Source organism: Sus scrofa, chromosome 12 (genome assembly GCF_000003025.6).
Source record: "Sus scrofa isolate TJ Tabasco breed Duroc chromosome 12, Sscrofa11.1, whole genome shotgun sequence".
NCBI classification, from domain to species: Eukaryota; Metazoa; Chordata; class Mammalia; order Artiodactyla; family Suidae; genus Sus; species Sus scrofa.
Window position 1 is genome coordinate 49827602 of NC_010454.4, and position 13133 is coordinate 49840734.

At 50.9% G+C, this 13133-nt stretch overlaps 1 protein-coding gene across 1 annotated transcript in view; it reads right to left on the minus strand.

Annotated features, from left to right (window-relative positions):
- ITGAE (integrin subunit alpha E) overlaps positions 1 to 13133 on the minus strand; it is a 68093-nt gene that overhangs the window by 17552 nt on the left and 37408 nt on the right. Inside the window, 5 exon segments of the mRNA XM_021067683.1 lie at positions 2480 to 2612; positions 6833 to 6906; positions 9428 to 9556; positions 11001 to 11164; positions 12682 to 12812. Of these exon segments, the coding sequence (XP_020923342.1) occupies positions 2480 to 2612; positions 6833 to 6906; positions 9428 to 9556; positions 11001 to 11164; positions 12682 to 12812 (631 nt within the window).

Below are 13133 nucleotides of genomic sequence, written 5' to 3' on the forward strand. Positions count from 1 at the left end.
ATGAAGTCCAGCCCGGACGGATCTTCACGTCTTCCTGGGGAAGGAGACCTTGGGACCGCCACTTGGATCAATGCGACTTTCACGTGCCGCAATGGACTGGAAGGCCAGCATGAGCTCAAGCACTGGCTTTTTCAGCCATGGTGCCTCCGCTGGACCACTGAATACAGGAAACAATTTGAGTGACTACTGTTTTCTAAATTCTCCAAGCATGGTGCATCTAGTTCCATTCTGGGTGCTTAGGAGACCCTGATATTCTTTTCACGTGATGGGTGCTGTCCGAGCCCAAAGAGCCTCAGACCACCAGGGACAAGCCCGTAGTGTGACAAAGCCGGGTTTGTGGACTCACTGCAATGAGGAAACCTGCACGGTGGTGGATCTCACTAAACAGTGGAAAAGACAGTTATTCAAGGAGTTTGGGGAAAGATGGGGTCCAGAGGAAACGGAAACAAAGCAGTGTCTTGATAGGCTCTGTGTTAAAGGGCCACTCAGCACCAGGTCTGGACTGCAGGCACCCAGTTCCTTGGAGACTAAGTTAAAGTGAATGTGAAAAGTTGTGTCCGGGAGTTTCCACTGTGGCACAAAGGGATCAATGGTGTCTTGGGAACTGGGACATGGGTTCAATCCTTGGCCTGGCACAGTGGGTTAGGGATCCGGCATTGCCGCAGCTGCAGCTTAGGCTGAAACTGTGGCCCAGATCTGATCCTGGGCCTGGGAACTCCATATGGCACGGGGTGGCCAAAAAAACCAGATAGACAGATAGAAAGAAAAGAAAAAAGAAAAAAAAAAGTAGTGTCCAGAAAAACTTTATCTGAAGTTCTGGGCCTCAGATGGAAATTGAGACTGCTTCTCTTGGTCGCAGTGGCTTAGATTCTCCAGGCAAGAGTAAGATGATTTCTTAATTATAGATATGACTGCAAACAGCAAAGTTTCTGCCTGGCTGTGATTTCAGAGAACACAATTTCTTAATGTTACAATACTTTATAGCTGCAGGGGGTCATTGGGAGAGATACTACTTCCTAGTATCTTGCAACTGGCTTTGAGTCTGTTCCCAGGGTGATAAAAGGCCAGGCCAACTTTTGCTTTCCAGTACAAGCTAATTTATTAGAGATTATTTCCGTCTCAGAACCCTTGTTAAGGAGTTCCCTTCATGGCTCAGTGGTTAACAAACCCAACTAGGATCTATGAGGATGCAAGTTTGATCCCTGGCCTCGCTCAGTGGGTTAAGGATCCTGCAGTACTGTGAGCTGTGGTATAGGTCGCAGACTCAGCTTGGATCCCAGGTTGCTGTGGCTGTGGCGTAGACTGGCAGCTACAGCTCCTATTGGACCCCTAGCCTAGGAACCTCCATACACCATGGGTGTGGCCCTAAAATGGCATTAAAAAAAAAAAAAAGAGGATTTCCTGTTGTGGCTCAGTGGTTAATGAATCTGACTAGAACCATGAAGTTGTGGGTTCGATCCCTGGCCTCGCTCAGTGGGTTAAGGATCCGGCATTGCCGTTGCCGTGAGCTGTGGTGTAGGTTGCAGATGCGGCTCGGATCCCGCGTTGCTGTGGCCCTGGTGTAGGCTGGTGGCTACAGCTCCAATTAGACCCCCTAGCCTGGGAGCCTCCATATGCCATGGGAGTGGCCCAAGAAATGGCAAAAAGACAAAAAAAAAAAAAAAAAAAAGAACCCTGGTTAAGAAAGACTGCAGGCAGGAGTTCCCGTCGTGGCGCAGTGGTTAACGAATCCGACTAGGAACCATGAGGTTGCGGGTTCGGTCCCTGCCCTTGCTCAGTGGGTTAAGGATCCGGCGTTGCCGTGAGCTGTGGTGTAGGTTGCAGTCGAGGCTCGGATCCCGCGTTGCTGTGTGGCTCTGGTGTAGGCCGGTGGCTACAGCTCCGATTCGACCCCTAGCCTGGGAACCTCCATATGCCGCGGGAGCGGCCCAAGAAATAGCAACAACAACAACAACAAAAAGACAAAAGACAAAAGACAAAAAAAAAAAAAAAAAGAAAGACTGCAGGCAGAAGGAGTGATGGGGCAGCAAAATAATACCATTGAAGCAGATTTTTAAAGCTCACACCTGAGGCATATAGAGGTTCCCAGGCTAGGGGTCCAGTCAGACACAGCCACAGCAACAGCAACCCCAGATCCAAGCCGCATCTGTGACCTACACCACAGCTCATGGCAATGCCGGATCCCAACCCACTGAGCAAGGCCAGGGATCGAACCTGCAACCTCATGGTTTCTAGTCAAATTCATTAACCACTGCGCCACGACGGGAACACCCCATTGAAGGTTTTTTGAGGCAGAGAATGACATGATTGGATTCACGGCATAGAGTTGGGTTGGAGGGGATTTGTCTAGTAAATAACCAGGTATTGCATGAGCCAGGATGAGGCTGGAGGCAGAGGTAGGAGGTTGCCATAACAAAGCATGTATGCAGGAGAGAAAAGCCATGAGGCAGCCTGATTGCAAAACTGCTGTCACAGTTACCTTTTGTATCCTCTTAAACTGCAGGTTTCTGGGGTAATTCAAAGCCATGCTTGTCATGTAGGAATCCTCCCCAGAGTTAGTCAGGCTGATGTTCATGGTCAGCTCCTTCGTGAGACCCACCACCAGCGCCCGCCTGCACAGGGTAGGCAAACAGATAACTGTTACTTACCAGTCTATTGAATCTCAAAAACCTTAGTGCAATACGGCAGCGCCTTCTTAACCAACTCCTTAGATAAACTGCCTAAAGGATGCATTTAGCCTAGATTTTCCTCTCCGCAACAGAAGCAAACCCCTGGACTGCCATACCCTGTGTGACACGACCATTTATTTAGCACGAAATGCTTTACACACTCAGTGAATCCTTGTAAAACCCTATGAAATAGTATGTTTACTCTCCATTCTATAAAGAAGGAACAGAAGCCCAGGGAGGCTAACTAACTTGCCCGAGGTCTAACAGCCTTAACAGGGAGCTGGGAGGACTCCTCTTTCTACCAGCAACTCAACTGTGACGCTCGGCACACTTCGTCCATGTCATACATATTGATGGAGGACCCTGTGCCAGACAGGCTGCTCAACAAGGAGAGACAGCACACGGGACACAGACGCTGCCCTTGCCTCTGGTCAAGGTTGCCTCTTGATCTCAACCTTCCCACCCACAAAATCATCCCAGCCCATCCAATTTAGAGGCTGTGAGGTTGGAGTTCCTGTCGTGGTGCAGTGGTTAACGAATCTGACTAGAAACCATGAGGTTGCGGGTTTGATCCCTGGCCTTGCTCAGTGGGTTAAGGATCCGGCGTGGCCATAAGCTGTGGTGTAGGTCGCAGATGCAGCTCAGATCCCAAGTTGCTGTGGCTCTGGCATAGGCCGGTGGCTACAGCTCCGATTCAACCCCTAGTCTGGGAACCTCCATATGCTGCGGGAGAGGCCCTAGAAAAGGCAAAAAAAAGACCAAAAATAAATAAATAAATAAATAAAGGCTGTGGTTTAGAAGTTCCCTGGTGGTGCAGCAGGTTAAGGATCCAGCATTGTCACTGCTGTGGCTCAAGTCACTGTTCTCTCGCAGATCCAATCCCTGGCCTGGGAACTTCTGCCAGCCTTGGGCGAGGCCATAAATAAATAAATAAATAAATAAAACATCTGTTCAGCCTGGAGAAAAGAAGACTTGGGGACATGTGCGGGCACTTCCTTCAATCGCTGGAGAACAGAACCACTCCTAGCAATTGACACCTACTGGGAAACATTTTAACAATACAAAGAAAACTTTCTAAAAAGCCCAAAAGGTTCAAAAATAGAATGGTCAAGAGTTCCTGTTGTGGCTCAGTGGTTAGCGAATACGACTAGAAACCATGAGATTGTGGGTTCAATCCCTGGCCTTGCTCAGTGGGTTGCCATGAGCTGTGGTATAGGTTGCAGACGAGGCTTAGATCTGGCATTGCTGTGTCTGTGGTGTTGACTGGCGGCTACAGCTCCAATTAGACCTGTAGCCTGGGGACCTCCATATGCTGCAGGGGCATCCCTAGAAAAGGCAAAAAGACAAAAAAAAAAAAAAAGAATGGGCAGCTCTGGGGAGTAATGTGACATGTGTTTTGTTGTGGTTTTTTTTTTCATACTTGCAGCCTGCAGAAGCTCCTGGGCCAGGGATTGAACTCTCGGCAGAGCAGTGACCCAAGCCACTGCAGTGACAATGCTGGGTCCTTAACCCACTAAGCCACCAGGGAACTCCATGTGTTGTTCTTTTTATCACAGCGGAGAAGAGGACAGACTGATTGGAGGGTGAGAAGGGGCAGAGACAGAGCCTCGTAGGGACCAATCTGAGGACGACAGGTGCCTGAGGTGGACACTAGAAGTAGGAATGGGGCAAGGGGAGAAACCAGAGGTGATGAGTCTGTACTTGCAAGCAGAACAAAAGGAGAGTGTTTTTATGTCCTGCGTTTTTTTTTTTTTTTCTTTTTTTGTCTTTTTGCCTTTTCTAGTGCCACTTCCTCAGCATATGGAGGTTCCCAGGCTAGGGGTCGAATCGGAGCTGTAGCCGCCGGCCTACGCCACAGCCACAGCAACATGGGATCCTTAACCCACTGAGCAAGGCCAGGGATCGAACCCGCAACCTCATGGTTCCTAGTCGGATTCATTTCTGCTGCGCCATGATGGGAACTCCTGTCCTGAGTTTTATGTCTTGAGTTTCGAGCTTGGATGACCCAGTGGCGCTAGTCGTGAGGGAGAGAACACCGGAAGGCCAGGGAGCAGAAGTTGACCAGAGAGGGTCAGTCCGGGGCACGATGAGAGGTGCGCCCAGAGGATAAGAAGGCAGAGATGTTGAAACATCAGTTGGGTATCCTGTTCTAGAGCCCAGGAGAGGGATCCGAGAGTCATGGGAATATTTACCAGGGATTCTTAACCTGAGGGCCAGAGAGAGCTTCAGAGGGCCCCGAATGCAAACACTTAGGGATGCACATGTGATCTCCTAGGGAGAAGGGTCCGTAGTTTCCCTTAGATTCTCTAGGAGATGCATGTCCACAAAGAGATCAAAACCATTGAGACATTTGGATGCTGAGGATGAGGCGCAATGCTTTTGAAAAAAGAACAGACTGCTTGCTGTGTACACTAGGGGGTGATATAGAGCCACTGTCTCACAGTCTATTTCACAAGGACTTGGCTGGGGTTGGGGGGGAGCGGGGCACGTTCTCGTTCTCGGCTATACATTACTCCCTGATAGAAACAAGTGTCTGCTCCTTAGGCTGGATTCCAAAACACTCAAAAGTCAGTAACTGGATCCTTAGTGAATGAGGGGGCATCGCTAAACCATCCGCATCTGAAACACAAGTCCTGCAAATGTCTGTGAGGGCTTACCAGGACCCAGAGAACAGTATTCCTCCCCAGAGATGCCAACTCTGGCCGACGGACCATCCGGGCCATGTCACACACCCAGCACAAGGAGCCAGGGAGGGCATTTTAAGACCACCACACACTCAAAACTGAACGCATGATCTCTTCCTCCCCGCCCTGCCTTCCAAAACCATGCTTCCAAAAATCTCCCCCAGTTCTGTTCTTGGGCGTTGCCATCATTCTAGAATTCAGTGTGGTCCGAGAGAAGGTTGGCAGGAACAGAAATGATCCGTATCTGTGCCATTTGGTATCACTAGGCACGTGAGGGCACTGAGCACACGAAACGTGCCTCGTGCAATGAAGAAACTAAATTTTTTAAAAATGTTAATTCGTTTGAATTACAATAGCTAAGCGTGACCAATGGATATTGTATCAGCTCCATTGTGGACACTCTGGCTGAAACCTCGAAAGACTTCTTGGATCCCTCTCTTTCTCTCACTTCCCACATCCAACCTGCCATCCAATCCTGGGGACTCTAATTTCAAACCATAACCACCTTCTTTGCTCCCGTCCTGGCCCAAGTCACATCACTTCTCACCTGGGTCATTATCTGCCTGCTTCCACCTTTGCCCCTACAGTCTGTTCTCAATGCAGCAGCAAGAAGGATCCCGTTCGGGTGCATGGCCATGGCCTTCCTTCGCCTTCCCAGCTCCCCGGGAAAGCCCATGCGGAGAGGCAGCCACGCACGGCCTCTCCTCCCCGCCTCATTCTACTGCAACCACACCGGTGTCCCGGCTCGTCCGCCCTGCTCCAGGCTCCCAGCTCGGGGCCTGTGAAGATGCTCCTCCTTCCAACACACACCCAGTTCATTCCGGGACCTCCTCTCCACGAGATGTCCCCTTCTCCATGAGCCCTTTCCTGACTGCTCTGTTTAAAACTGCAACCCCACCTCCAGCCAGCACTCCCACTTTCCCTGCCTTATTTTTCTTCATAGCACATCTCACCAACCTAAGACTGACTTACATATGATCTTCTCCCCCTAAAAGCACCAGAGGGCCAGGTTTTTTTGTCTGTGTTGTTCACGGATGTATCTCTAGCTCCAGGAATGCTGGGCACAGAGGAGAGGCCCCCTAAATATGTCATGAATTAAGTGATTTGCTCAAGAGGTGAGCCAGGGAAGAGGTTACCGCTGAGGTGGTCCTAGGAGCCAGAGACACGGGGTTATGAAAATCGCGCTGCCCAGGAGGTCAAGAGACTGGGTGCACGGCCACCCAATGACCACATGACCTCGGGCAGGCCCTCGGTTGCGTCTTCTCCCTCATCTCTAACATGGGAATACAAGCCTCTGTCTTGCCGCCCCCACGGGGCAGCTGACTAAGCAATGAGACAATACATGCAAAGCCCTTTGCGGGCCATGAGGAGGAGGAGGAGGAGGAGGAAGTGAGCCATCGGTCCTGGTGAGGGGTTCGCCCAGGTAAGCCTGCAGGAGGAAGTTAACTGCAGAACGTGTGACGACTGGATTCCACTCACTGAGAGAGGGTGGTGTCCAACTGCAGCTCGGCGATGCAAAACAGCTTATTCTTGCAGGCCTTCTCGTAGGGCAGCTGCAACCAGACAGAGAGCGGCAGGATCAGTCCAGGGACCCGCCATCCCCATAGCCTTGCCTCGTGACCTTCTCCTTAGGACATGCCTGTCCCTCCTTTGGGTAGAGGCGCCCAGGCGGAGGTTGGGTCCACTTGGCCGAGAGAGCCGTGACTGTGACAGTCCTTGATCTGTCAGGGATGAGGTGTGCTTGGCATCAGGCCTCTGGCCAAGGTCAAAAATGGAGTGACCTTTGTGAAATGATACCAATGCCTGTCACTTTCATATGAAGCTGACTAAGCAGCATCACGACGACCTCACTACTTTGAACATTTCAGGGAGGAAAACCCATGCGAAGAAAAGCTTCCTTAGTCCTTTTAAACAGAGGCAGGAACAGCAGGGGCACAAAGGGGGGACACCAAACCAAATATTGTCAAGGTTCCCCCACCCCATCAGGTCCTCTGCCCCCATGGCTCGTCTTCTCTGTAGGTTAAATATTCCCCTTGCCATCTTGCTGACACCAAAACAACCTCATTCAGAAAGTCACGTGGGGTCCAAAAGGCCCAGGTGAGGTTGAAAAGCTCTGGCTCAGGTTGAAAAATCAAGTTTTCTAAAGGATCTGCTCTATTTTTTCTTTTTTTTTTTGTTATGAAAGAAACATAGCCAGCTCCCAACCTGGGGAATCTCTGCATTTATCTTCCCAGCAGCCAGAGACCACCTATGACCATATGCCAGGACTGTTTCTGTGACCTGCAGCTAGAGTGGGAGCCCAGGGAGCCCAGGGCTAGAAAGGAAACCTGCTTCCTGGGGAAAGGAGATGCAATTTGCAGAAGTCAGAGCTTGGAGCTCTGTCCAACTGGGCCAACCAACAATTTAGGGCAGGGCTTTTCATTTATTTTTTTCTTTTTAGGGTCATACCCTCTCTGCATATGGAAGTTCCCAGAGAAGGGGTCAAATTGGAACTGCAGCTGTCAGCCTACATCACAGCCGCAGCAACGCAGGATCCGAGCTGCAGCTTGCGGCAATGCCAGATCCTTAACCCACTGAGCAAGACCAGGGATGAAATCCACGTCCTCAGGGATATTAGTCAGGGTCTTAACCCACTGAGCCACAGAGGGAACTCCTTGTTCTTCTGCTCTTTCCTGAATCATCTAACTTACCATTAATACCAAAGTTTAAAAAATTATTTAGAAAATAAATGTACCCTGGGAGTTCCTGTCATGGCTCAGTGGTCAACGAATCTGATTAGGAACCATGAGGTTGTGGGTTCGATCCCTGGCCTCCCTCAGTGGGTTAAGGATCCAGTGTTGCCGTGAGCTGTGGTGTAGGTTGCAGACACAGCTCGGATCCCACATTGCTGTGGCTGTGGTGTAGACCGGCGGCTACAGTTCCAATCAGACCCCTATCCTGGAACCTTCATATGCCACGGGAGCAGCCCTAGAAATGGCAAAAAAGAAAAAAGAAAAAAAGGAAAAGAAAAAAGAAAAAGAAAAGAAATGTGCTCTTATACATTTGAAATACAGGCACTTGCCTAAAACATTAAGGTAAGAATCTTCGTTCCTGGGGAATCATTCCCTGATTCCCCCTCTTCCTGGGCAGGTGAGCAGTGGAAACGGTCACTCTGATTACGCTGTCCTCATTTCTATTTGCTACTTGTGATTGGACATCGGCTATTAACCAAAACTGGAGCTAAAGGCTTATATAACTGAATTAACATAGAGCACTTCTGTGCAAATATCGGACAGCTGTGAGTGTCCTATGATTACCTAGAATATACTTCTGCTGCCTGCAGCTTTTCTGTGCCAGCATGAACTACTTTGGGCTTCTTTTTATTTGGGGAGGTTCAGTTCATTCCAACTAACTCTTCAGTGTTAGTAACGACTACTCTTCAGTGCTCGTGTCATCACATCTTTGATCCTGCTGGTTTCTCCATACCCCGTAGGACTCTCTAAATGAATATGACAGATGACCCCGGTCGGGGGGGCCGGGGAGAAGAGGGCCTGAGTGGGAAGAGAATCTCCTTAGAGATCACAGAATCCACAAGTTGGACTGTTTATTTCCCCCACTGATTTCTTATTGTTATGAGATATTTCTTGTGACACTACCTCCCTGCCAGGGTGCAGGTCTGGTGGGTCCTTTAGCCTGAAGGCCTGGGCAGGACCCGGGCAGGCAGGGGAGCCAAAGGCCGTGCTCTCTGCAGCACAGGGCAGGTGGGCTCCAGTCCAGTCCCCAGGAAGACCCCCCACCACACTGTCATCAGAGACCCTCGCCAAGTCGGGCCGCGTACTCATGTGCTTCGTCGAGAATGCAGCAGGCACTTTTTGTGATCACAGAAGAACTAGCCTTGGGGATGGTCTGGAGACCTGCGTTACCCACCCGTGAGTCCTGGGCAAATTAACTCCATCTCAGCAACGCTATAGCTCCGACTATACAGCATGGGGCCCAAAGGCTGCCTGGAGACCCTTCCCACTTTAGCATCCTTTGCAGATAGGGAAGGCTTTTGGGGGGATGGCTCCCAGAAGAGTCTGGGCTTCGCGGAGTCACCTGGAAGTAGGCGGAGGGCTCAGAGTGGACGTCCAGGACAGGCTGGGGATGGTCCGTCCGGCCCTCAGGGGTCTGGAGTTGGTAGCTGACCTTGACAATGATGCTAGAGAAGCAGTCCTCCTGACAGAGCTGCGGAGTCGCCAGGGAATTCAGGGGCGGAGTTGATGTGGGGAGAAAACGACGGGGAGAACACTTTTAACTTTGAGATCGTCACAATAAGAAACAAGGACAATTTTAACTTCGACGTTGTCGCAATAAGAAACAAGGACGCTGGTGAGCCAAGAGTCCCAAGCCTCTTCCAAATACACCAGGCTGAAGGGATACTTCCTTCAACCAAGCCACCAACAGCACTGGGAAAAATCTCCCTTGATCTGCCATGGCCTCAGGCTTCCTAACGCCTTACTGTTCCCATCCCTCCCGCAAAGGGATTTCCGCCATCAGAAGTTAAAAACAAGCTCGGACTTTGTTCAGAGGACGACTGGGAGCCATGAAAGGCAAGCGTCACAGTCACATCTGTATTTACAAAGATCTTTCTTGGGCGTTCCCATTGTGGCGCAGGGGAAACGAATCCAACTAGGAACCATGAGGTTGCTGGCCTTGCTCAGTGGGTTAAGGATCCGGCGTTGCTGTGAGCTGTGGTGTAGGTCGAAGACACGGCTCGGATCCGGTGTTGCTGTGGCTCTGGTGTAGGCCAGCTGTAGCTCCGATTGGACCTCTAGCCTGGGAACCTCCATATGCCATGGCAGCGGCCCAAGAAATGGCAAAAAAAAAAAAAAAAAAGACAAAAAACTGAAGACAAGGAGATGGCCCAGGAGGCTGCCTGCTGTTTTCTGCCATTCTTTTGTTTATTGAGCGTTTCTGCCAGGCAGCAGCTTTGAACACCTGAGAGTAGGTGAGCATGATTCCCGGGTAGAAAAGACAGTGATGCTTGTATTTAAGGAAGCCACAGACTTGCTGGAAAGTCACTCTTAATCCAGTTAACAATCAGAACAGATGTGTAGTCAGAAGCATAATTTGTGATTTATTGGGGAGGTCCCTGGTGGCCTCAGGGTTAAGGATCCACCATGCAGAAGTTCCCAGGCCAGGGATCAAACCTGTACCAGGACCTGAGCCACAGCAGTGACAAGCTAGATCCTTAACCCACGGAGCCACCAGGGAGCTCAATCTTGTTCAGTTTTTCTGGGTCCGACTCTCATAAGGGCCCTCTGGTTTTGACTCGTGTTATACACCCGGGTGAGGTGTAATGGGTCTACCTCACTGGGGAGGCACCCTTGTTATTCCCAATTTATTACCAGGAAAAACGTCAGCAAAGAAAGCATTTCCCTTTTCACCCAGCTTCTAGGAAGCTCGGAGATTTACTTGGTGTTCAGTGTCAGAAGGTTTCTTTAATTTGGATTTCTGCACCATAACTCCCATCCGCCAGGCTACCACGTGGTTCTGGATCTATTACGATTATTTCAGTTGCCTGCTTCGTGGCGGGGGGTGGGGGTATGTGTGCTTCATTGCATGCCCCTCAGTTCTCTTCCCAACAACACAGACCCCTCTGGACCCTCTCGGAAACCCCTCCACTTACCTGCTTCTCTGTGGGAAGGAGCAGGAAGGGCTCGCAGAGTTGGGGCCCAGCACCCCACTTCCTCAGGGAGCTCTGACACTGCCTCTCGTCTGAACACTGCATCCTTTTCCTCTGCTTCATCGCATCCACGTCCAACGTGAAGTTCAGAGAGGTCTCTCCGAGGCCTGGGAGTGAAGAGAGATCTTGTGGATGGTGCTGGGATGGGCAAGCCCCAGACAGGGGGCCTTCCTGCGAGCCCCTCCGGAGGGGTGTCGCCTTCCCTGAGTTTCTCCTTCACTTCAAAAGTCCTTTTCTCATGTCTTCTGGCACCTGGCTAGGGTCCCTCGGTGCCCCCGCCCCAGACCTGGAGCCACGCATCCTCAAAAGAGAGTCAGTCTTCCCAGGGGAAAGGGGGGCAAAGGGGGAGGCTGGGCTTGAGGTGGGGGTAACGAGGAGGAGAAAAAAGTCAAGGAATGGAGAGAGAAATCACAGAGTAAAACCTGAGAGCAGAGCTGGAAGCACCTTGTAAATAACTGGGGCCAATTCCCTCACTGTGGAGAAGAGAAACCAGTGCCCAGAGAGTGAAAGACACCTGTCCAATGTCACACAGCCACTTACTAGCTGCTGTTCCGACTCTGTGGCCTGAACCTTGCAGCCTAGAACTAACAGGTCTGTCCTTTTCTACGCTCAGATTCGATCAGGGACTCCTGCGGTAAAGCCCTCCCAGCCCCACCCCCACGGCGAGAGCACTTTCTGACCTGCAGGAAGCAGAGAGATTGATTGGGATGAGTCCTGAGAGATGAAACCTGGGGCCCTGGTGCTGAGGGATTGTTCTGGAGGGGACCTCTTGGGTTGGCAGTAAGTACCTGGGCTGTGGAAGCCATGCCCACCCTCTGCCTTCTGGAAAGTCTCCCAAACACTGCCAGGTAAGGGGATGGGAAGAGAGGCCAGGCCTCCAGCAGGTGATCCAATCGCACCTGGGACCCGGGCCAGGGAGGAGGGGAGGGGGAAGATGTGACCCGGAGAGAAAGAGGAAGGGCACCTCTCAGGAGCCCCCCCCGCCCCCGACACACACATGCGCGTGGAGATAGCAGATGGAGACGGAGAAATGAATGCCTTTTCCTGAGGCTTCTTTCAGAAACCCAACCCTTCAACCTGAGGAAGGGATCTAATGCCCCTTTTCCCAACAGGGTCAGACAGACCCCTTCAGAGTGACTTTAACAGAGGGTCACCCTTTTCTGGGGGGGTTTCCATTAAGCAGAACCTGAGGTCAAAGGAGCAAAAATCTAATAGAGGAATTTAAAAAAAAAAAAAAAGGAGTTCCCATTGTGGTACAGCAGAAACAAATCCAACAAGAAATCATGAGGTTGCGGGTTCAATCCCTGGCCTCGCTCAGTGGGTTAAGGAGGATCCAGCGTTGCCATGAGCTGTGGTGTCGGTCACAGATGCAGCTTGGATCTGGTGTTGCTGTGGCTGTGGCATAGGCTGGTGGCAACAGCTCCAATTCGACCCCTAGCCTGGGAACCTCCATCTGCCAAGGGTGCGGCCCTATAAAGACAAAAAGACAAAAAAAAGTAATAATAATAATAGAGGAATTTCATTTCATAACACCCACCCCCACCCAGCCCTCTTTCCCTGCCCCCCACTAAAGCCAACAGTGAACGCCCACCACACTGGACGGGTCAGCCAGGTTGCTTGTTACCTGACTCAGCAACTGTGGTCCCAGACCTGCGTTCAAAACACAAATGCACTTTCACGCCGCCGTGGAAGCCAATGGGCAGTGCCTCGGGGATGAAGGTCATGGACACCTTCAGACGAACCACAGGTCTTGCACTAAACGAGACAGCAAAGACGACCGTGAGAAGGGCCCACGGGACGTCCGGATCAACGCTTGGCTCATTCATTCATTGGATGAATATTTATCGACCATCTTTCATACGCCAAGTGCTGGTTGTTCTGAGCCTTCAGGATACGACAGGGCAAGAGACAAGGCCTGCCCTCGTGGAAGACAGACAACAAGCAAATAAACAAAAAGCAACAGGAAACTACTATGTACGGGTCACACTATGTACAGGCTGTGATAAAAATAAAACAAGATTAGGTAACAGAGACTGGGGGCTCCTTAGGTGGGTGGCTTCACAAATGAAGAGACTT